Raw genomic sequence first — 23277 nt, forward strand, 5'->3', positions numbered from 1 at the left:
TTTTTGTCTCATTTCTTACTTTAATTTTTTGTGCTGTACTTACGAGTATGACTTAACAAAATTTATTTGCAGTAATGTATTTGCAATATATTCTAGTTGCATTATTTATTTCGTAAAGAAAGCAGTTCATGACTACTCTCAGTAGGAACGAAGTGAGCAGCTATCCCTAGAATTAAAAGCAATACTAACTACATCCACTATGACCTGTTACATTAAAGATAGAAAGCAGTAGGACACTGACAAACATGATATGTGATTGAAATAAAAAAGCTATCTACTAGATTATACCTTACTGACTCTGTTGTTGAATACTAGCAGTGTCATATTTGTAAGGGCAGAAAATAGCAGCACTAAAGATATTGTTCAAAATATTTTTCAAATATTGTTCAAAAGAATGAACTGGGAATTCAGTAAAATATTGTTCAAAAGAATGAACTGGGAATTTAGTAAAATACACCCAATAGCAATCAAAAATTCTAAAAAATAGCAGCATTTTATGATAGGTGTTGAATATATTTTATGAAAAAGGAGAAAAAAATTATTTCACCTTGAAGAAAAGATCAACAAACAAAATTGAGAAATGAGGCATGGATAACCACTGCATTATAAGCAATGTGTATAGGTTTTGCTACATTAGTACACATAGGGTGGCTGCTTTTTATTACAGGCTGATCTGCTTACACAGTTTTATTGTGATGTGGAAATGTTTTAATGCTGTGTGCATGTTGCATGTTGATTTCCTCTGTTAGCATAGTTCAGTCTGGTGACCTTATTCCAGTAAAAACATGGCATCTGTAAGGGTTTTCTGACTGGAACGGTGTCACGCACAAGCTGACCAGTAATATTCCTTTTTTTTCTCTACATTGTCACTTAAATCATCGTTGTGTTGATCATTATTGTGAAAGAAGCTTTATTATTACATGCTGCCTACATGACTGCATACAGCAGAAACAGTAATTCTTCATTTACTTTGTGTTGCCATCAAACCATGCATCACTACGATTTCATTTAATTTCATTTCTTTTTTCTTTTCTTTCTTTTTTTTTGTTTGTTTTGTTTCTTTTTAAAGGCCCTGTGGAACTCTCCATGTTCTGAAGGCTTAGTTTACAAACCTATCAGCATCTCATTGGTTCCATCATTATTAAATTAAAAAGCAACATCTGGACACTCTGCACTTACGGATATAATTAAATACTGCTGTATATGAAATGAGCTGCAAGTTACCATTGCTGGCAAAATTCTACTACTTAAGATAATATTTGTATTATGAATGGTCAAACATCACTTTTTTGGCAGTATCTTCATTATTAAATGTATCTATGAATAAATTATTAGTAAGCTATGACAAAGTTATTATTTGAAATAAAAATTATTCTTACGATTTTGTGCACTTAGTCATCCATTGGTGATTCACTGGAAGTAAGAAAATGTAAGAAAATCCTTCAGTCATGCCTGTCTCTTGAAATTGAAAAACTATGTCTTCAATATCTGGAAACCTGAGGAAACCATTATTTTTAAAAACCTGTATTTTTCCTTTTCGAGTAATAACACTATTGCACTGACTGTGAATACAGGGTCAGGCCTTTCAGTATGTGGTCTATCTGATAAATGCTCATAATGATGTACATAATTTTTACATGGAATTCAAGAACCATTTCTGTAGGGTGTTTGGTAAGCTTTTAGAAGGCCAGAATTTACCCAGCTTTATCCCAGGAAACAGAAGAGCTGATTCTAAAAATATGCACGGATTTTTTTTAATCCGTTAGAATCATAGCTTTATTGTGCTTTCTATCTAATTTTCCTGTGGCTTCTAAGAGATATTGCTAAGAGAGCAATCAATGGGGGCAAAGTAAACATTGTGTTTGCTGGATGTGGCTGTGCTGCTTGAGTGAATGGTGGTTGTTGTCCAGAGGGGTGGGGTGGAGGTGGGTAGGGAAGGGCAGTTCCAAGTTTAGGGCTTTATTAAGCAAGAAACCAGTGAAATTCACCACTGTCAGTTGCTTCTGTGTAACCTTACCCAGGAAGGACTTCATTCACCAGGATGTGCCCTACTCCCACGTTTACCAGGTAAGATTAGAAGGTGATTGTGCCAGCAGTATTCTTTACCCTTTTCTGGCAGTTTATTTTATTACTAACAAGAAACACTGCTTGAATCTTTTTACTGCACCAGTTCAGTCAGGCCTCATAGTATATAATACTAACAGTTTCTCAACTGGAGCAACATTTATCACCAGTAGCTTTAATTTCAAACAGAGGACATAATACATTCATTCAAAAATAACATCTTACCAGTTATTCCTAAATGGAGCAGAACTGAAAATAGTGTTCAGCTAAATATTCATGCCAGTCTTGAAAGTGAATGAACCTTCTTCACAGGGGATGTTGCATTATGTTGGCTGATTCTGTACCCATTAACATGATGTTATTGTTTCTCAGTCATACATTGTCTTTTCTTGGATCCTGACAGTCATCCTTCAGCATTTTCTCTTGCCCTTTCGGTCAGGCTGCCTGGAATTTCTTTGTGTGTATAATTGCTTAGTTCATAGTGTACTTGTTTCAATTATCTTGTAAAAGCAATTAAGTAGCAAATGCATAATTTAAAGAAATGACAGAAGCAAGAATGGGCATATTATCCTGTTGAACTTCACCTTCCTTGTTGAACTTCACCTATTACAACTCTTCCTTCTTTCTTTGAACAAAAATCATTTTTCTAATCATTGATATGGATAGAAATGCCTACCTCTTGATTCCATCTTTCATCACTGTCTTTATTATGATAATATTTTGAGTCTTTGTCAGATACTGCTCTTTGGAAGAGGATAGAGGTAACATTTTTCATTGTGATTTTTTGGCACAGAGATCTGTATTTCAATTAAAGAAATATATATATGGATAATGGAGAGGGTTGTGAAAAATTGTATAAGTTAATGAAAGAAGTATAGTGGAATTCAAAAGATGTTTTCAGGATTCCAATGAGAAGGAAATAAGTTTCACTTTCTAAATAAAGAAGCTTTTTCCCTGTTCCTCCAAAGTCTGTGAAAGGATGCTTTAAAATACTCAAAGAGTTAGTTTATTTCTGTATCTGTTGCATCATAGAGATGTTGCTAGCAGCCATTATTTCAGTGCAAAACTCAGCCCAGCCCTTTGGCTTTTGGGTTGGAGTTTAAGAGTTGGGTTTTTAACTTTCCCATGAAATTGCCCATAACTTCCAATACTTTTTTTTTGTAATTTCGTTGGTTTATTTTCATTTTTCTATAACTTTACAAAGTAGTATGAACCAGTAAAAATTACTCAGTTTGCTGTTTTGCTTACCTAGCATTTGTATGATCTGGGAAAAAAAACCATGACTGACAAGTACTATTCAGACTTTAAGGATACACAATCAGTATTTTATATGCATAGGCAAGAACTTACTGCTAGTTTAATTAAACAGTCTGATGAAAGATTTTTTTTAAAAATTATTATTGCAGTAGAGAGTGATACAGCACATCTAGTTCAAACAATCAAAAATTAAAAATATGTAATGTTCTTCATACCTGTCTTTTTCTTTGATATATTTTATTGCTCACTTTTGCACAGCCTTTTGTGATCTGAAGGTCAGTGGCTTCTGGTCAGTTGTGGGAGCATTGCAGTAAATCTACTATTGCAACTGCTTGTAGGAGTCCTATAGTAACATTCATTTCTTTCTCCTCATTCCGGAATCCAGTTGGGATCTGTCTTATATGTTTGTTAACATGTTGTACACCTTGATTTCAAGTGCATGTGACATCTCTGTTACCCTTACGACTGGTTTTACCACACTGCAAAGATTTCTTTCCTTTGATGGTGAGTAACTTCATAGCCATGGAGCCTCTGGTGTCATGCAATGACTGTAGTCAGTTGGACTGCTTGTTACTGGAAGATCATTCACAGAGTAAGTGCTTGCTACTGGTATCTCTAAGATACAAACTTCTAGCTGACAAAGCCACTCCTGCTCTCCTCCCCACCACTAAAACCTTGCCAGGTAAATCCTATAAAAGGTGTTACACCACATAGCTATAAAAAACTGAACAGCTGGTCCAAAAAGGGTGACCAAGAGTAGCTTGGTCATTTGGTAATTGCTCTTTAGAGCTTAAGTAAGTTATCCTGTAAATATTAAAAAATAAAGTATTCTATAAATATCCAAGTAACCAGGCAAAAACAAATGATGCCCATGTCATTAGCTTGATCCAAAGGCTGTGTCTTGTTCCAAGCAATGGTAACACTGTGTTAACAGAGATACAATGCTAAAACACTATTGGCAAAATACTTTGTTATCATTCTGAGCATTGGCATTTAACAGATGCAGACGTTTGTTGCATTAACCAGTACACGGTGTTTGTCTCAATTTTCAAGTGGTACCAGCTAACCTGAGTTTGCTTTCTGTGCTTTCCTCCAGGGACTTCTGAATGTGTGAGTGCAAGGCTGTTTTGTACAGCACAGGAGGGGGAGAAGTAAAAGTTGAGTGAATGGACTTAAAAGTAACAAAGGTGCAAAAATGTTGCACCTAAAGCAAATATTCTGTGATAAATGTTGAAAGGCTGAGAAGGAGCAAGAGTGATTTTAACAGTTATGAGCAGTCAAAGGCAGACAAGTCTCAAAAAACCTGGGGTACTGTAGAGAGGCAGAAAGGTTACATCCTGCTTGAATTGAAGGCAGATATTTTTTTCAGATAGTGTTTTTGTTTGTTTTAATCTTCTGAAGCTATTTCAATCTGAAAACACATAGAATATTGTGAATACCAGCAGAGGAATTATTCTGTTTTAACTTCATATGCATTTGGGGCAATAAAAAATTCCTGTAGCTTATCATGTTTATGAAAGGCATTAACAATAATTTGTAGCATGATCGTTAAGACTTTTTGTGGGCATAGATACTGTGTGCATGGTGAAACAGCTGGACATGTTGTTGGTTTTGAGCAGATAGGAGATCAGTGGCTTATATTCTGAAACTGAGTTTACCCAGTTTTAAACAGTAGTTTTTAGGTATATTTATACTATTTGGTCACTTTACTAGTTTAAACGGCTCAGTATGCGCTAGATTTTTAGGTAAGTGTTAAAACTGGGAGGATTAAGCCAGTGTATAATACGTTTTACTAAAGAAACAGAAAGTGCCATTTCTATTGTTGACTTATTGCTATTTCTTCCTCAATAGAAGTGCAGTGAGAACTATATCCAGGCAGTGTACTTGGCCTCCATTTCAAAACAGTGCTCTCTTAGTATTAATTTATTCATTTTTAGTGATGGAAACTTCTACCTCTTAAGAGTCAACAGAATATTAACATTAATTATAAAACAGCAAGAAGGAGCATGAAGGGAAAGCATTATAAGTGAGATTTGGGAAGTAGTAATGTTTCTTTTGTATTGTACAAAAAAGGCGTTAAAATGAAAGTAGAATCTACTGGATACCAGCAGTAAAAGGAAAAAAAAAAAACACTTCTGTTTGGTTGCTACCAAATGCATTACAAAAAAAACCTTGCAAAGATATATTTTTGTGTGTGCACCTATTAAATCATGCTGGAGTTGAAAGTGCATGAATTGGAAACCATATTACAACTTTATATTCAGAACCAGCTTCATTACTTTCAGGAAGAATTTAATTTGTCTAAAGGCACCAAGGAAAAGCTTGGTGGTGCTGTTAATGATAAGTTTAATGGTGAAATTAAGTGGTAGTTTTGTATTTGATACTATGTGTAATGGTGCATGCATACTGTCGAATATTTGGAGAAAAGTGCCAACACCTGCATTGGCATATTACATTTTGAGCAAAGAATGGGAAATGCACAACTGCATGAAACAGGTGATGGAGACAGTAAGATCTTCATGTCTCAAACGCATAAAACAGTTTTAAGTGCACACATAAAAGACGAGCTTCCCAGTGTGCAGGTATTAAAAAGTGTCCATATGAATATAACTTTGTGTACATGTGTATGTCTATTATTTCATTTTTCAGTCTGTGAAATGATTCAGGAGAAAAAAATTAATCCAGAGACAAATCTACTACAGGAGTCCTGTTATGTTATGAATAAATTCTGCCAAGAGAACCCCTAAGAAATTGCCAAATTTCAGATATTACAGAAACAAAGACAACATGGAAGAAGCAGTTTCACTGGTTAGAGGTAAAATTTGCAAATGGACCAGTTCAGTGATTCTTTCAGGCTTCAGTGAAGTCAGCTTTTGAGATCCTGTAAGTTTTGCAAGCATCCAAATATCCCAAAAAACCACTCAGTAATTGGACAGAAATTTAACATGAACAAAAATCGTGAGACTAATAATGAACAGTTGGTTTCTCAGACATTTTCATGCATCTGCTCATACTCCCACCATCACAAGTTTCTTTGAAGGTTTGTTGTACTGTCCTCTGACATTGGTTCATATATATCTATAAATGCATACATACATATATGCATACACACACACATATGTATAGCAAAATAAATCCAGGAATTTTTAATCATTCTGAGACCCGGACAAAAGTGAGCCCATTTTTTTCTGTGTCAGAAGCTTGCTGAATTGCAAATGTAAATATAAAATGAGCTTAAGCCATAGGTAATATTAGTTATGGGACTCTGGAAATGATGAGAGCATTTCAGTGGACTCAAGGCAGGGCTAAGAGGTTATGTCATTTGTGCTTTCCTAGTTTTAATTGGTATCTGGGACTGAGTGTCTTAACTGTGCTTCAGGAGATGCTCCAGTGTGGGCTATCCACATGGGCTGCAGTTCCTTCAGGGCATATCCATCTACTTTAGTACAGTTCTCTCCAGAGGCCACAGTGTGTATGTCTCCAGTCCCTGGAACATTTTCTCACCCTCCTTCACTGATTTGGAGGTTCACAGTGTTTTTTCCTCACCTTTTTCCTCCACTTCACCTTCTGTATGCTGGTGTTTGTTCTTGCTCTTCAATATGTTTTCAGAGAGGTGACACCAGTTTTAGTGATGCTCATTGTGCCCTGTGTGGGTTCATTGTGGAGCTGCCTGGCAGCATATTTGTGCATGGAGTTACAGATCTGTTAACACGTGAGAGATGAGTATGATAAAGTGGCTGATTAGAGGTGTGAGTTTAGGTCCATACCAAATTCAGGAACAAGTGGAACTGCATAACTTGTGTTCCAAAATACCTGGATCCACTGAGACTGGTGGTGTTGGTGATGACTGCTGTGCATACATCCACAGACTTCCATTGGTGCTCCAGGCCAAGAGACCTTTTTTTTCACTGCAGGAGCTGGGCATTGCATCACTTTGGGAGGAAGGAAAGAAATTATTTGGTTGATTCCATTCCTAAAGACCAGGTTTTTCTGTTTTCCTTTCTTTTGTTTCCATATCTGCAAATTTCTCTTGCTGTTGGAAATATTTGCAAACCCTGTTAGTGGTGGGGCTTTTGTTCTGGCTCATTATTTTCCCCTGCTGTTGCTCCTTTGCTCATTTCCTTTTATCTTGCTGTATTGTTTTTATTCTCTCTCCACATTACAGTCCCATTTGGCTCATCCTCTCCTTTCTTTTCTATAAAACGTGATTTTTATCACCCATAAAGCATGCTTCTAAAACTTCAACAATACTAAAAACCAGAAAGTCACACTTTTTCTTGTAAAATCTGTTTTGTCTCAGTCTTTTTCTTATTTTTAGGCAGAAGGAAATAGAGAAGAAGATATTTAAGGCAAAATTACCCATACAGGGTAATTCTCAGGGACTAGGAAGTGATACCTTTTCTCTAGTTCTTAATTGCTATTTTCAAAATCTATGAAAAGAAAATAATGCTGTTTTCAATTCTTGGCAGGTGAAAGTAATTTTATTTATCTTTTTAAATGCCTAGAAAATTATATTGGTTTATTCTATCTTGTACCAAAAAATAAATTCCTGTGAAACTTGTTTAGCCACCATTTGGTTTTCTTGAACTATTTGTAACATACTCTGAAAGGAATATCAAGGGAGTTGTACTGTGTGCTGCCAGTTTGTATTGCATAAACAACCATTTTTAGCTGACCATGCAGACGTACAAATTAATTAAAATGGTTTTAGATTCTTTTTGGGATCTACAGAAAGCTTTTTAGACTCCCAAAAGGCTTATTTTACATTAATACCCGTAATATATTGGATTTTCAGCAGGTCATGCCACTGTTCTGGCTAAATACAGAATGATTTCTTCATATTGGTCATGTCACATGTTTATGGAAGGTCCTAGGACAGTAAATTGGAGGATACAAAGAGGGGGACTAATGTGATATATTCCCCATCCATATTACTGGCCTGAACTTTAGAAAAGATCTCACAGTTCTTGTTGCACAATAAGAAGATTGCTTCAATTCCTGAAGCTCTTTAAAAGTCTGGATTAGTTACTTAATGTTATAGTGTCAAGATAGACAAATTTAATATCTTTACAACATTGGGCAGCTTTCCTTCTGAAGACATTTCTGCTTCATTTTTATCCTGCACTGTTCCAGCTGTTGCTCCTCTTGCCCTTTGGTTGTAAATTGTGAATATAATATACTCCTTTATTTCTGATAAAATTAATTAATCTGTGATTAGTACAAGTATTTCTGCATAAGCATAGAAAAAAATGCCTATGGACTTGGGGCCATGTGTTCATAAGACCAACTAAAAACCTCATTAAATGTACCTGGCAAATCATACCCATTCAAGGCTTTGCATGGAAAGATTTCCCGTCCTTTTCACAGGAGCCCTTTTAAAGGCCAGGTTATGGAACTGTCCTGTTGTCTAGGTCATTCTTGCCCAGGGGAAGCCTGCTGCTGCTTCAGACTTTCATAGCCATCAGACTGAGAAAACTACAGAAATATTCACAGTGTACAGCTCAATACCTGTAGCCAGAGGAAGATTTGTTTTGATTGAAGGACAAGGAAATGTGAGCAGCCTGACTCAACTTCGCTGTTCATTTTGGGATGCCAGAACATTATATTGAATTACCCTGAGGCTTTAGGGTGAGTCTTTCAAAATCTCTTCTGCACATTTTCTTAGTTATTTGGGGTTTCTTTTGCACATAGTAAGCTCTTTTTTTTTTTTCTTCTTTTTGATAAAACTCATTAAATATAACACCAACAGTAATGTGAAATGTTATTCTCTTACCCTTATTTGCATACATTTGTTCCACTCTGTGTGTGTATGTGTGTGTAAGAGCTGATGTTGATATTTCAAATAAATAGCAGGGAAATCTCCCACAGTGCATGACATTTTTTTTCCTCTTACACCTCTCCCAAGACTGAAGTCCAGGTCAGTTCTCACAGGTTAACAAATACATTATTTCTGAAAAAGGTCTGTTGCCTACAGGAAACTATTTTCTTTTGGAAGGTGCAAGTGTGGGAGGCATTGGGGTGGGAATCAGGGATGAAAACTCTACGATATATTTCATGGAGTGTTCAATTTGGGGAAAAAAAAAAATTGCTATCTTTCTCTGAAATGTTGTCTGGAAATTTCCAGTGCTTTCACTTCCTAGTCTTTTAAGCTTGCCTCCTTGACTCATTACAATTCTCTAATTCCCTAGTCTCTGTTCCTCCCTGTATTTTTTATTTTCCTTTTTCCTTTTCCTTCAAGACTTTTTCTTTGTCAGCACTTTGGTTTCCATGCTACTCCTGTGATCATTTGTGAACAGTCATCTTCCCCATCTGCAGTTCTCATTCTTGCTCGGCATCTTTCCTTGAAATATGTCTTTTTTATTTTCTTTGGAGTTATATTGATAGTGCAGAACCAATAACTTAAAGTCTTGAAATGCAAGTTTATATGGAGGCACCAGTGAAACCGAGAGGGAAAGTTTTTGACTGTAGAATAAAATTTCCACTTGGAAAAAGTTACTGTGTAATTTTTACTAACACTTTTTTTGCCTTACTCAGCATCTCTATCAGTTATTGCAAAATAGGTTGTATAGCCAGGTTAAGAAAATAAGTTACATCAAAGATTGTAACAAAATCCTTATATATATTTTTTTTTTCCCTCCCCCCCTGGAATTCTCCAAGCTCTTGATTAGTGTTAAGTTACTGCATCTGGTGTGGATTTCCCGAATGCATATTGAATTAGCACACCACTATTACTGAGGCAAGTAAACTTTGGCTGGTACACAGGCACTCCAGAAGTAATAATGAGGATATTTAAATATTCTGACACTTTCTCCTACTGTTGGCTGTCACTTTCACTTGCTTTGTCTTCAGAAGCCAGGATCTGACTGCAGAGTCCACATCTGTGGGCAAGTTTCAGCTGTAACTGACAACTGGAGGACCTCCATGATGGACTCTGCACTTCCATCATAATCTTTACAGCAGCTGTTTCTGTGTCTAAATCAGTGTCGCTTTGGTCCTTGCACCATGGGAAAAAGCTCTGCCTGTTAGGCCTGGTTTTGATAACTGCAGAGTTGTCATAGAATTGCAGTGACCCTTGGAAGTGCAGGAGATTTTACTGCTCCCTTTCCTACTAATTTCTATTATTTTGCTTAACTTTAGTCAGAATTAAAATAACCAAGAAAACCCACATTCAGGGTTTCTTTTAAGATGTTCCTTTAAAATAATTTTGCTGAGCTCTGTGGGGATAAGGGAAGTTTTGGGAGAGAGAGTATTTAATCCGCAGGGTAGTTTACATTCTCATGTTTAGATTCAGACTGTTTCCTGGATTGGTTAGAAAAAGGCCATAAGGGAACCAGACTGTGTCTCTAGCTTCCTTTATTCAATCACCAATTAGATAATTGCTATTTTTCCGTGTAAAAAATGGCACACAGGCACTAGACATAGTATGATATACAAAAGCTGCCTCCTCTTTGTTACTGCTTTGAATTCAGTGCAGTCTTTCCAAAGTAGCTGATCAAATGATACATGATTATAAGAAGCATTGTGCTGGTGTTGACACCCTCTTAATTTCAATTTACCAAGGTAGGAGGAATTGGCCAGTAGCAACTCAAGCTTTCTTCTTTTTTTTTTTTTTTTTTTTTTTTTTTTTTTTGTCATTGTTGTTGTCTAAATTAGTTATGAGGCCTGAGGTTAGGCAAAGTTGGCAAACCAATTTATGATTGTACATTAGTGTACTACCTACACAATGACTACAATTTCATCTCTAGCCCTAAATGGAACCAAAATCCAAATCACAGCATAAAGTATCAAAGTACCTCTAAGGCTTATATAAAGTAAGTTATCCAAAGGGCTTTTTTCTTGTGTCTCTTTTAGTAACATATTTTAAGAAGGGTAAAGTTGCTTGCTGCAATAAATATTAACTGATAACATCTTCCTGTAGTTCTCTTGTTTCAGAAGGACAATTAGTTTTAGCAGTGTAATACACACTAGGCTCTAAGGTAGCTCTAAATTATATTTAAGATCCACAGCCTTCTTTTAGCAAAATATAAACTTCCATCTTTAACAATATCTTTGTCAGTGAACTAGGTCAGATCAGCACACAGATCCTTACCTGGAACTTAAAAGGAGATGTTTTTATATACTGAATTTTCTTGCACATCAGCCCAGGTTCAAAACTTTTTTTAAGTACCAGCTGTGGTTGACGTCCTCCAAAAACCTTAATGTTGATTGTGGATTTGTATCAAGATAGCTGTTGAAATGTTAAAAATATTTGTAATGTAAATGACACAGGCACAAATTTTTATAAAAATATGAGGAGCTGGTAGGTTTATAGAGGAAATAATAATTATTTGTAAGTCTGGAGGATGGGATTTGGTGTTGCCTTTATTTTTCCTTACTAGAGCACTATTTCATTAGTGCAATGACTTTTTATCCATCGTTGTATTCTCAATTAGCATAATGGAGGTTTTCTAGTGTGAAGCTTTTGTACATGAAAGGTACTAAAATCTTCATCTTGTAATGATGAGTATTAATTGTTGTGTCATTTTGTATGAATACATGTAACTATCATGTTCTAGACATGGAGACTTTTCACTGTATTTGCCTGAAAGAGGGTTCACCATTGCTAGAATAAAAATCTCTTTTGCCTCTTTGTCTTTAAAAGGTTGCTGTGAAGAGTGTCAGAGATGGAAACCATCTTTTTTTTTTTGTTTTTTTTTCTTGTAATGGGATCTAAAATTGAATATGATGTTCATTTAATTGTGTGAACATAAATAGAATAGTATGTTTTTTTTTTACTGTTCCTGTGAATGCATATGCCAAGATGGAAGTAAAAGCTATTTGCAGATTTTAAGAAATGGGGGACAGAAATTGCTTGTTGCTTTCTTTGTTTAGCTCTCCAAATTCAAAAATTATTTAAAATTTATGCCTTGCTCTGGCTTTGTATGATTTTTGTGCCTTATTGGAGGTTCTGGTCAGACCTCATTTTGTGATAAAACCGTGCCTTACATGGAGGGACACCGTGTGGTGTCCCACCCACTTCTGAGGCAGAGAGAAGTGAATATTCTGTCACCTTTCTCAGCTGTCACACCGAACCCTGGGATCCTGCACTGAGCACTCCACCAGGGAATTTTGGTCCATCATAAGCCATGTGTATTGCACTGCCTTTTGCGTGGGCATGATCACATGCCTTTGGTATATTTTTGCAATGAAAGTTTCTGAACTGATACTGAACTATTTAGTTCTCCTTGTTGAAAAATGGGGTTTTTTTTCTTAGAAAATGGTGCTGACTTTTCTTAGTGTGTTACTTGAGCAAATGTGATTCATGGTTAATCTTCACTTGCATATGCTTATTGCAAACACTAATCCTTTTTGCAAAGACAAATTATGATTAATGCATATCCTTAAAATTTACACCTAATTAGTCAGAATATAATCTTTACATTTGTGTAAATAGAACTTAACATTTTGAACGTTGTAGATAATAAGCAATTTTTTGAACTTACATTTGCACGTGCTAATTAATGGCTGCTTCATTGTATTTACATTTGCAGTTTTTTTCTAATTACTCAACTTAGTGCTCTGTGAACAGAGGAAAATAACATAAACATTTCGCATCTGATTTTATATCCAGCTTCATCTATTGTTGAATTAAAATAGTGGCTATATTGCTATAGATTTAATTGAATTTGCCTATACTTAAAAAGGAGGGAAATTCTGAACTTTCATCCTTTTACTGTATTGATGAATTTTATTCTTGGAAAGGTAAACCCTTATGTAGTAATAAACTTGATTGCAGCATGCTAAAAATGCATGGGTCTTTATGCAATATAACAAATTTCTTGTGATAATAAATATCTTAGGATTTTTTTTTATATGTACAGTTTTTGTCCATTCTTAAATACAAGATTTTGAGATCTTTACAGTCTAAAATTCTGAAGGAAAAGAAAATTTCTCAGAGGTCTTAATTTTTGGTTCTGTTTCCAAAGGCAGATTAAAAAGTTCATATACACATTGTGATGAAATGGGTAATTTGTGCAATGTGGTAGTTAAAGCAAAGTACTAATTTTCAACTATGGTATGCTAAAAATAAAAGCTAGCAGATCTTATTTTTGCAGCTGGTCTTTTACAAACTGCTACTTTCTAAACTAAAGTAAAACCCATAGCTGAAACCAAATCATTATCTTGTATTTAAATCCATTCACTGCTTTCAAAGAATTTTAACTTACTTTGGTTCCCTACCATGAGTCAAAAAAATGTTTTTTATAAACATTTACTATCAGTAGGTAAAAAATACACTTCAACCATCTCATAAAATCATAGCTATTAACAGTAATTGGTGATTATATGCTGCTTAATGAAATATTTGTTGTTTTGGTTATTGGATATGCCAGCTACAGTATAAATAAATAAACCTGAAATGATTGGTAAAGACTTTAAATACATTTGGTCTCAGATATTTTATTATTTTAGTTATTATATTTTCTACACTACTAGTTAGAGTTTCTAATTTAAATAAATGGAGCATTCCAGGGCAGGTCTTGACACTTAACACTGGGCTTCATAATGTGAGATGTAATGCAGGTCAGGGATGAAGCCTATTTTTTACCTCTGGTCACATAATTCAGTGGTGTGGTAGTGGGTAAATTATCTGCATTCAATATGTGGAAAGCTGCAGTACAGACTGATGAAAAGTTACATTTATAAAAACTCCCTGAAATACCTTAGTAAGCCTAACTTAGAGCTTATTCAAATAAGCAAGTGATAGCTTTAGCTAGACTATGCAGTGTCATTTCTCCTTGGACCATTTTTCTGTCTGTCAATCAGTCCATGGATTATACCTTTTGGGTTTGTAATTACACTTGGTAGCATTTTAAAAATGACCAACTTTATAATCTTTTTTTTAATGTTATAATGCGTCTTACTCATTCTTCTGAGTCAAAAATGGACATCAGTTTTAAGGAACAGTTTCGTGGGTTTTTTTCATGAATGTTATAACTCTTTACATGTATATGCTTTTGGTTAGTTTATTAATTGCTCAAAACAAGTCTCCAGGGACAGCTTCTGACATACTTCCATTGGAGGGGGGATTCATGACATGTCAAACACATAGGGCAGAAAATAAATTGAGCTGAGAACAACAAAAGCTCTTTTACTTCCTGAGGTTTACCTGGTATTGGAAGGTCTGATTTCTTAGTAGTGCTTGATCCATCTGTGACTATTGAGATACAACCACGCTTCTTAATGCACTTTATTTTATTTTTTAAAATTGTGATTTATTGCTTGGGGTTTTTTTGCTGGAAAAAGACAAAAATTCTGTATTCAACAATGAAGCATTATTAGGATCAAAGTAGGAAGACGAGGTCCTCTCAAATGTTTTAGTCAAGTGTTTTCATTTACTTCAGCAAACTTGAACCTAATCCTCTTTATGCAAGTTTTCATTGCTAGTTGCATCTATTTACCCTTCCACAGACTGTTGCTTCCCTTCTTTTAAGTTCTGAAATCAAGCTCTTTGCTCTTAACCTCCTATTAATTCTCCATGTCTACGAAAAGCAGTTTAGTTCATATTCACATGTTGTGACACTGCTGTGTCATTGAAATTTCAGCAGTTTTCTGTATACATTTGCCTACCTCACATTATGTGTGTAATTTCCTCAAAGTTTTACCTTTAAAATAGACAGATCTTATTCACAAGTAAAAATCTGATTTTTAAGTTCTGACAGTTATTACTCTAAAATTTGTCTACTTTTGTCTGTTTAAAGATTTTTTGGACAAAAGTCTTCAAAATCAAAACACCCTGTAATATAAATAGAACAACTTTCCCTTCACTGGGATTCAGTTTAGATAATTTACAGTTATTCAGTAGGTCCCTGTTTCACAATTATTTTTAAACCTTAAACTGCATCATTTATATGTTGTTCTTAAAATAATGTCGCTATTGAACTTCAAGAGCTGTCCACAGTGGTAATTTATGTAATAATGTTTGCCAGGGACTTGCAAGAACTGGAAGTAATCACTGCTAAGGCAATTTGAGTCTCCACATGTGTCCTCATTTAGGTATTCACTTATGCTGTCATAATTACTTAAATGTCACGTTTAAGCATTTCATCTTTTTCAGTGCCTTAAAAGAGCCGAGTGGTTACAGTGGCAACACCAGTAACCTGCAGGGAGGGAGTGCTACATTTTGTATATATGTATGTGCACACAAGTGGGTCAGAAATTTAACCCTGAGACACCCAAAATAACCTTTTTTGTCAACTGGGTGCTGGTAAAGTTTCCTGAGATTGCTGCTGTGTTTTGGGGCTGCATTTAAAGACTGGAAATTAATAATCTCTGAGAGTCCAAAGGAACTACAAGGAGATGAGCAAAAGTCAAGAAACCATCTCTTGTTCAGAGAATTTGCTGGAATCTGAATAGCTTAAGGAAAGCCATACTAGAGACTGACATAGATCTCTAAGCCTAGAGTTTCTGCAAAAACTGTTTGTGTATCAGTTCTTTTGCAGCTTTAGTGTTGTATATAAACAATAGTGAAGTTGAGACAGTTAAAGCTAAGTGAGAAAGAGGAAAATGTTGATAATTCTTTATTAATAGGAACCTGGGAAGCAAAAAATATTTATCAACAAAAGCAGCCTTCAGTGATTCAGATGTGAGGTTACCTGAGAAGGATCGCCCTGGGATTCAGTTCCATCAGAGTGGACGTCTGACTTCCTCCTGCCCCTTTCAGTCATGCTGAGCTGCTCACTCATCTTATGAATTTACATCTTCACTTCAAAAAGTGAACAGTTTTCTACTGGCGGCCTCAGTTTGAGAGCTGCTTAAAGCCACGTCTGGCAGTTTAAAGAGCAGTATCATGAAATCGGGAAGAGTAGGTGGTTATGGGGAAGACTAAAACCTCCTTGAAGATGTGATTCATTCCAGCTAAACCTGTTATTGACGGTTTGCCACTGAATTTGCACTAGCTCTACCCAGACAATCTGGAGAGCCAATCCAAGATGGCATTCACTTCTCTATTGGGTTTTGGTGCCACTGCCTGAGGTCCTGCCCAGGCTCCCTGGGGTGTGAGACCAGACAGTGCTTTTAAGAAAGGAGCAGCAGGAGACCCAACAATACTATTGCTGCAGACTGCAACCAGCTGTGTAGCACTTAAGGTTTCCATGAAAGCTGAGGGCCTAAGGACAAGAGAGCATGGCTTTTTCCTTTCTCCACATAGTGGACAGTGATTTTCAGATGTTTGTGTGGTCCCATGTCTTGGAGAGCTCACCATGACATTAACCTGTGATGCAGTTGCTGCTGCTTGCATTGTTCTGGGCAGGGCTGCAGGAAAAGACTATGGAGTCCAAACTTTGAATTCTTGTGCTCTGGCAGAGTGATATGCCACTGTTGCAAAGAAATGAACTAAAAGTTAACCTGATACTCTGTTGATCCAGCCCATTTTTCAATGTGGGGTTAGCTCTGACTTGAGAATTCACAGGGATAGGTGGAAATCAGTGTAAAGTTTAAATGGGGTAGAAATAGCTGGAGTTCAAGCCATAGCAAGAGTATGGGCATGCCCAGGCTTGTGCCTGGAGTATAGATTCTTGCCAGTCTTCTTAAATGTTATAAATAATGAGTAATCAATCTCAAACTTCCACATAAGGCAGTAAGTTGATGGACTTGCTCTTTTGAATAAATGGAAGTGACACTACTAATTTTGTTAACTGTGTTCTCAATTGGGTCATTAAAAGTAGTTCAGTTACCATATGCACCATAGTGCTGAAACCCTGAAGCTATTGAAAGGGAAGACTGAAAGATGTAGTTTTATGTTTGCTAGGAAAACTCAATGCTGTTAATTTGAGGCTGGCGAGAGATAAATATATGTTCATCAATATTTCATCTAGACAAATTTATCGTAATGTTTTCAGAAGCACCCATCCTTAAATATATTCCCCAAACTCAGCTGAAGTGTCTTTGTGCTCTATCCTTAATCTAGCATCCTGCAACCCCTGGAGTATAGGACTGAGAAGATGTTTATATAGTATATTATCTCCAAATGTTGATTTCTTTATTTTTTTGACAGCTATTCAGTCAACTGTTACTAGATCTTCTGGGACAAGATTAATATTTTTCTTCTAGGCTGGAGGAAGGAAGAGAAGCAATCACTAATAATGTAGCTCTGCACTACTTATGGCACTCCAGCAGCAAGGTGCTAATTGAAGTGGTTTCAGCTTTCTGTGTAGCGTTGGATTTGGTCATCCTGGGGCCACCATGCAAGTCACTGGGCATGGTTAGAGGGCTCCATCTGCACCAGCTTTTCCTGCAACATCCTGATCTTTAGAGTTGGCATAAATGAGTGGAGGCATGTAAGAACCCACAGACTTCCCTTTCAGTGCAGCTTGCCCCTGCAGCAGCAGGTTGGTTGTGGCAAAATGCACTACCTTGTAGTTGTGAGAAGGAAAACTATGAGTGAGACAAGCTGGCACCCGGCTTCCCCCACTGTCTGTGGGCTGTGAGTGTCAGTGGAAGCACAAATAGGTGCTTCTTGGTGGTGTCATCTCGTATGGGCAGCTGCTGAAGATACGGGATGGTGACATGATGATTCTTTCTGAGAAATGGAAACATTTACATATGGCACTGAAAAGCGGTGCTTAAAAAAGCAACATTTACACACCACCAGGCAAAGCAAATAAAAAACCCAAACAAACATACACATTATTATTTAAAAAAGGTAAAGTATCAAAATGAGGGATTCTGATTTTCATAGAATGATGCAGTTGAAGTTGAGAGCCTTTCTGTTCATCTTAAAATGGTACAGAAGTGTAAATTAGTCTATCCAAACAGAAATAGTTCATGCCTGGGTTGTAGGTTCTGTGGCTAAAGCATGAAAATTTTACTTTCTACGCATTCACCACTCCAACCAGTTCATAGTGTTTGGAAAAAAATGCAGTAGTTTTTCTAGGCAATCAAGTATTTGTTGAAGATCAAATGCTTTAATATCTTTTAGACCTCTGAAAGGAGTGATGAGTTGATGATATATTAATATTGGTATGTTTGCTTTATCTCCATTGCTATCTTATGTTATATATGGATTGTAATATCACTCCGTGTTTTAAGGATTGTTCTGGAATTTCTGTTTTACCTTTCTGTACCTGCATAGTTGGTTTTTTTTGTTTGTTTGTTTTTGTTTTTGTTTTTTTTTTTTTTTCCTACAGTATGATTTAGCAGTGAGGCTCTTGAATTTAATTGTCAGAAAACCTGTTTTCTGACCTCATTCTTCCACTGAAGTTGTGTGTGATTTCACTTTGGTCATTTTTCCTTTCTCTACCTTGGTTTCCTTATTTGCCATTTATTGAAGTGCTTTGAATTCTCTGAATGTTCAAAATTACTCTTTATTATGAAAATGTACCTTTTTTTGGTTGATATTTGCATAAAATATTTTTCTTTGCCTTACTGCAATTCTACCAGTTTAGTAGAGGTAAAAACTGTGATGGTTTTCTGTCGGCATTTCAAAGTAAAAATGATTGTTCATGATGCAAAATTTATTCAGCTTGTTCTTAGCAGTTAAAATAGGCAATTAAAAACCCCTTTTCTGTCTTTACCTAACTTGAAAAGTAGTGCAGTGAGATTCATGGTGAATCATAAATTTTCAGCAATCCAGGAATGGAAGGATCAAAATTATTCTATTTTTTTCCTTGTTTGGACTGGAATACTTACCAGAGATTCACATGCTTTAACCCAAGAAGTTTTGGATGGGTAATTTTTTTGCTGTTTATTATCTGTTTGTTTTTCACGGGGAGAGGGGCTACAATTTAGATACTTTACAATATAGTTTATTTACTGCCTCAGAGGTAAAATACTTTTTAATAAATCTGGAGGATTTTAATCTGAAAATATATTCTTTGGTGCTGAGATTAATACTGATTTCTAAGACATAATTAATCTGTTAATACAGAAAAATGACAGAAGGTTTCTAAAAATAGAACTTAGTCTGGTGAAGATTATTGCCTGTGTGGGTTTGGAAGCTTAATTTTGAATCTTTTGATTACTAAATAAGGTAACTAAACAAAACAAACAAACAAAAAAATCCCTGCAAATTTGTCTCCTGTAAGTGCATGTGCAGAAGTAACTTTTGCACGCTTCCTCCCAAAGCTCCCCTGGTATCTGTGACACCCGTCCCTTGATTTAACACAAATCACAGTTAAGGCACATGTGAAGGATTCTCCAGTGGTGTGTGTGGTGTTATTTTACTGAAGGTGTATGGGAGCATGACATGGAGCCCTGTTCTGCATTACTGTGCCATGATGGAGTTAACTTCTACTGTTGTCAGTGCACTTTTGATTAATGAATCACAAAATATGGGCCAGCTGGACAGCAACCTATTCCATGAGCCTTGTGATGTTCCCAAATCCATCATTCTTGATGTGTCTCATTTTCTCTGAGGGCTGCAATAGTCTTCTGTTCCACAGCAAGGCTGAGCTTCTAAACTATCACGCTTTAGATGAAAAAGTGAAATACAATTCAAAAATTCAGAATTTTCTTGTAACCAGTGAGTTCTGCTGTCTTTTGGATGATGAATGATCAGTCAATTGACTGATAGATCAGTCAATGATCTATGGATGATAAGTCAATTGACTTGCAATTTTATATTTTGCTCTTCTGATGGGTTGGATGTAAGGATGTGCTATTTTCTTTAGGTGACATATCAGCAAAATAAACTGGCATGTTAATTAAATACTTTCTGATTGCAGATAGATGTGTCTATGGGTTACTTGGTAAGCACTTCGGACCAAGTTCAATTTTACAAGCCATTCTGTAGCGCTATTTTGGGCTTCTTTTATTCCTCCTAAAGTGTAGAAGAAATTGTTTGTTGTCGCCAAACACCACCAACTCAGACTGCACCTTCTTTGGCTTCTCTGTGAATACCATTACTTCAGTAAAATGTAAACCCTAATTTGCATTTACCCATTGTAAATCCTAATGCCTGCACTTTTGTCTTACTGCCCACATGCTTTCAAGAAGAACTATAATATAGAGAACTGTAGAGGATTTGGTCCCAAGGAAAATATGCTCTGACAAAAAAAAAAAGTTTTTTATACTTATGCATTTAAAAATATTTTGTAGTTATACATGTCTTAATGTAACAACCAATTTAGTGAGAATTGTACTGTTTGCTTGAAATATTTCCTATCAAAGAGTTTCATTCAAGCAAGTGGTGACTTCAAAATTGACCTTCTGCAACAGAATTGTTAGGGATAAAGAAAATCTAAAATGCTGTGGGAGGCAGCAATCTCCTATTTATCTTTCTTCACTTGTCCTCATAGTTTTCTGTTGCTTTTTCAATTATATTTGCCTTTCCAGTAGGATACAGATCCCATGGTGGAGAACATGAGCTGCTTTGTGGAAGCCAGCCTGCAAGCTGCAAGTAAACCATTTGCTGAGGCAGCAATTTGTTTAAACTGTGGGAGGTGTGCTGAAAGATAGATAACATGGGTATATCCAAAACGAGTTTGGACTGTTTTACATGACTTCTGTCTCTTTCCTCAGTAGTGGAAAATTGAGAAATACTAATGTTTGTCCATGGAGTGCCTGATCAAGTTGGAGGTTTCATTTTTAAATGAATTATAAAAAAAAGTATTTTACTATGAAAAAAACAGGTGTTTTAGTTTTGTTGTGTAAAAAGAGCATTGCAAGCATGTGTCTTTTAAAAATTTCATTCTGTTTTGAAAGGATATAAGAAAATAAGCCAACAGGAGAGTAAGCTTCAACTTAGGTACAACTGTAAATGGTACATAAGTCATTTCTGTATCATCTTTACAGAAATATTAATTTCTATAAAGTTACTTTTCTCATCTGATTTACATAGTAACCAGGAGTGGCTGAAAATATAGATATAAATGTGGTTTCTTGGTTAATTCTGTGGAAGTTCCAAGGTAAAATATAAAATAACAGTATAAAATTTATTTTGCAGAAAAACTGATATATTTTATGGGTATCTTCAAGTTTGTACATCTGAAAATGCACTCTGAATTTATGCCAGGCTACTGTATCATTAATGTTTAATAGAGAAATAAATCAAGGTATCATCAGCATAACAATGCTATAATCTTTGGGTCTGAGTAATGTGTCTCATGTGGGTGGGCATCAATGGCAAGGAAGATTAGATAAAATATGCAACTTTATGTAAGGCACTGTGGGGGGATTGCGGAAGATCTGGATGCTATTCCTGAGTCACAGCATAGTAATATTTATGTATAAAGCACTATAAAATCAGAGTTAGGCCATAAAAGAGACAGCAATATTAATATAAAAGGAAAGAAATCTTGACTTTGCTTTAAGACACGCACACACAAAAAAAAAAGGTACAATCAAAACCCCACTATAAAAAGAAAACTTAAATTTACAATTATTTTCTGTGATACAATAATTTGGTTACTTAGATCCAGTAGCTTGTATTCCATAAAGGACAAAAACAAACACTTAACTGATTTTCCATGTGAAAAGACAGCAGGTTTGATTCATGGTTGTTTATATTAGATGTGTAAATTATATGGAGATTTATAGAGAGCCTGTCTATATATCAGAATGGTTCACTTTATCCTCAGAAAAAAATGCTGCTGCAGTTCTATCAGTAGCACAGCATAAGCAGCAGCAGGACTTTCATAAAGCTTCATTAGCTGATGATAACAGTACAAGTTTGTGATGAAGACAGAAATTTAAGGGCCAAACTACTGGTCTCCACTGTTTGTGTTTGACTATACCTTATGTGTCTTAAGATCCCCCCAGGGACTGATAATCAAAAGTCTGTCTGAATTTGTTAGAGGAGGGCAGCCAATGTTTTTCTAAACTTTTGTCCTTCAGGCAGCCTGCAAAATAGAACCAAATTTTGTAGGGAAGCTTGTCAACATATTCCAAGCTACAAACAGAGGAGCAGTTTGCTAGAGATCTTCAATCTACTTTTAAGTTTTTGGAATTGCTGTTGCAGATTTTGCAGTTATTAATATTTAGAAGAGGAGTGGGTTAGTTGTTGGTTCTATTTTCAATCTCAGATCTTTCAGTGTGTTGTTAGTTCTATTGTGCATTTATATGGAAACATAAATCTAATGCCTTTTATATACATAAAGTTTAGCTTATCTACCTTAGAGGTGCTAAGTAGCATTTTTTTTATTCTCAGTTTAGTAAGTCTTATTAATGTAGGCCCACTTTTTCTTTTCATCCGTCTAGCACGTAACAATCTTCCCACATATTGCATCATTTGCAGGTTTAATTAATGGCTTCTTCATTTAATTAATATTAGTAGAAGTCTGGTGAAGCTTTAACACTCATTTAGCCGCTAGTGGAGTAGGTTGTGTTCCATGTACACTTGGTGAAATTCTGTTACCATCAGTTTTACTTATTAGTTGGCACTGGTTGTGATTCATCTAGTGATACATTAAAGGCAAATTAGTTCAGTCTTGTTGTTAAACTTCCTGACATGATTTACCAGTCACATTGCATTGCTTTATTAAATGTAATAAAATGTCTCAGATCAAGAACATGAGTGGTTCAGAGATTTTTTGTTGGTTTAAGTGACTTGTGAAAAATAAACATTTTGCAAACATCAAGTTAGACAGAAAGGAAATACAAAAATCTGGTTTTGTAAATAGAAGTCTTCCAACTTCCAAAGTGTAAGGTCCAGTCACCCTGATCATTGCCTTAGGAGTATTTGAAGTGCAAAATTTTCTAGGCTATTATTGTTGTCTTAATACTGATAATCCAAGTATGTACCTAGGAAAATACAGGAAAGTGGAGGATCTCACTGAAGTGCTTATTTTCTATTGTAAGTGTTGTGCACTGGTGCAGCCTAAGCAGGTTTCCAGAATTTATAGGACCTTTTTTCTCCTCTGATTAAAAGAAATATGATTCAAACAAATAAGGACAGTTGATCACATGCCTATGTCTAGATCCTCTATTTAGTTGTTCCTAAAATATTTTCTGTTCTCTATTTTTTTAACAGCTGCAGCTTTC

At 35.7% G+C, this 23277-nt stretch overlaps 1 protein-coding gene across 5 annotated transcripts in view; it reads left to right on the forward strand.

Moving 5' to 3' along the window:
* CCSER1 (coiled-coil serine rich protein 1) overlaps positions 1–23277 on the forward strand; it is a 603186-nt gene that overhangs the window by 382407 nt on the left and 197502 nt on the right. The window contains exon 10 of one of the 5 annotated variants that reach the window (XM_053941470.1): positions 1070–1334. The exons of the other annotated variants lie outside the window; for them this stretch is intronic. Within the exon in view, the coding sequence (XP_053797445.1) occupies positions 1070–1150 (81 nt within the window). The 3' untranslated portion in view covers positions 1151–1334. Of the gene's footprint in view, positions 1–1069; positions 1335–23277 lie in introns of those variants that run through there. 5 annotated transcript variants of the gene reach the window in all.

Source organism: Vidua chalybeata, chromosome 4 (genome assembly GCF_026979565.1).
Source record: "Vidua chalybeata isolate OUT-0048 chromosome 4, bVidCha1 merged haplotype, whole genome shotgun sequence".
In the NCBI taxonomy this organism is placed as follows: Eukaryota; Metazoa; Chordata; class Aves; order Passeriformes; family Viduidae; genus Vidua; species Vidua chalybeata.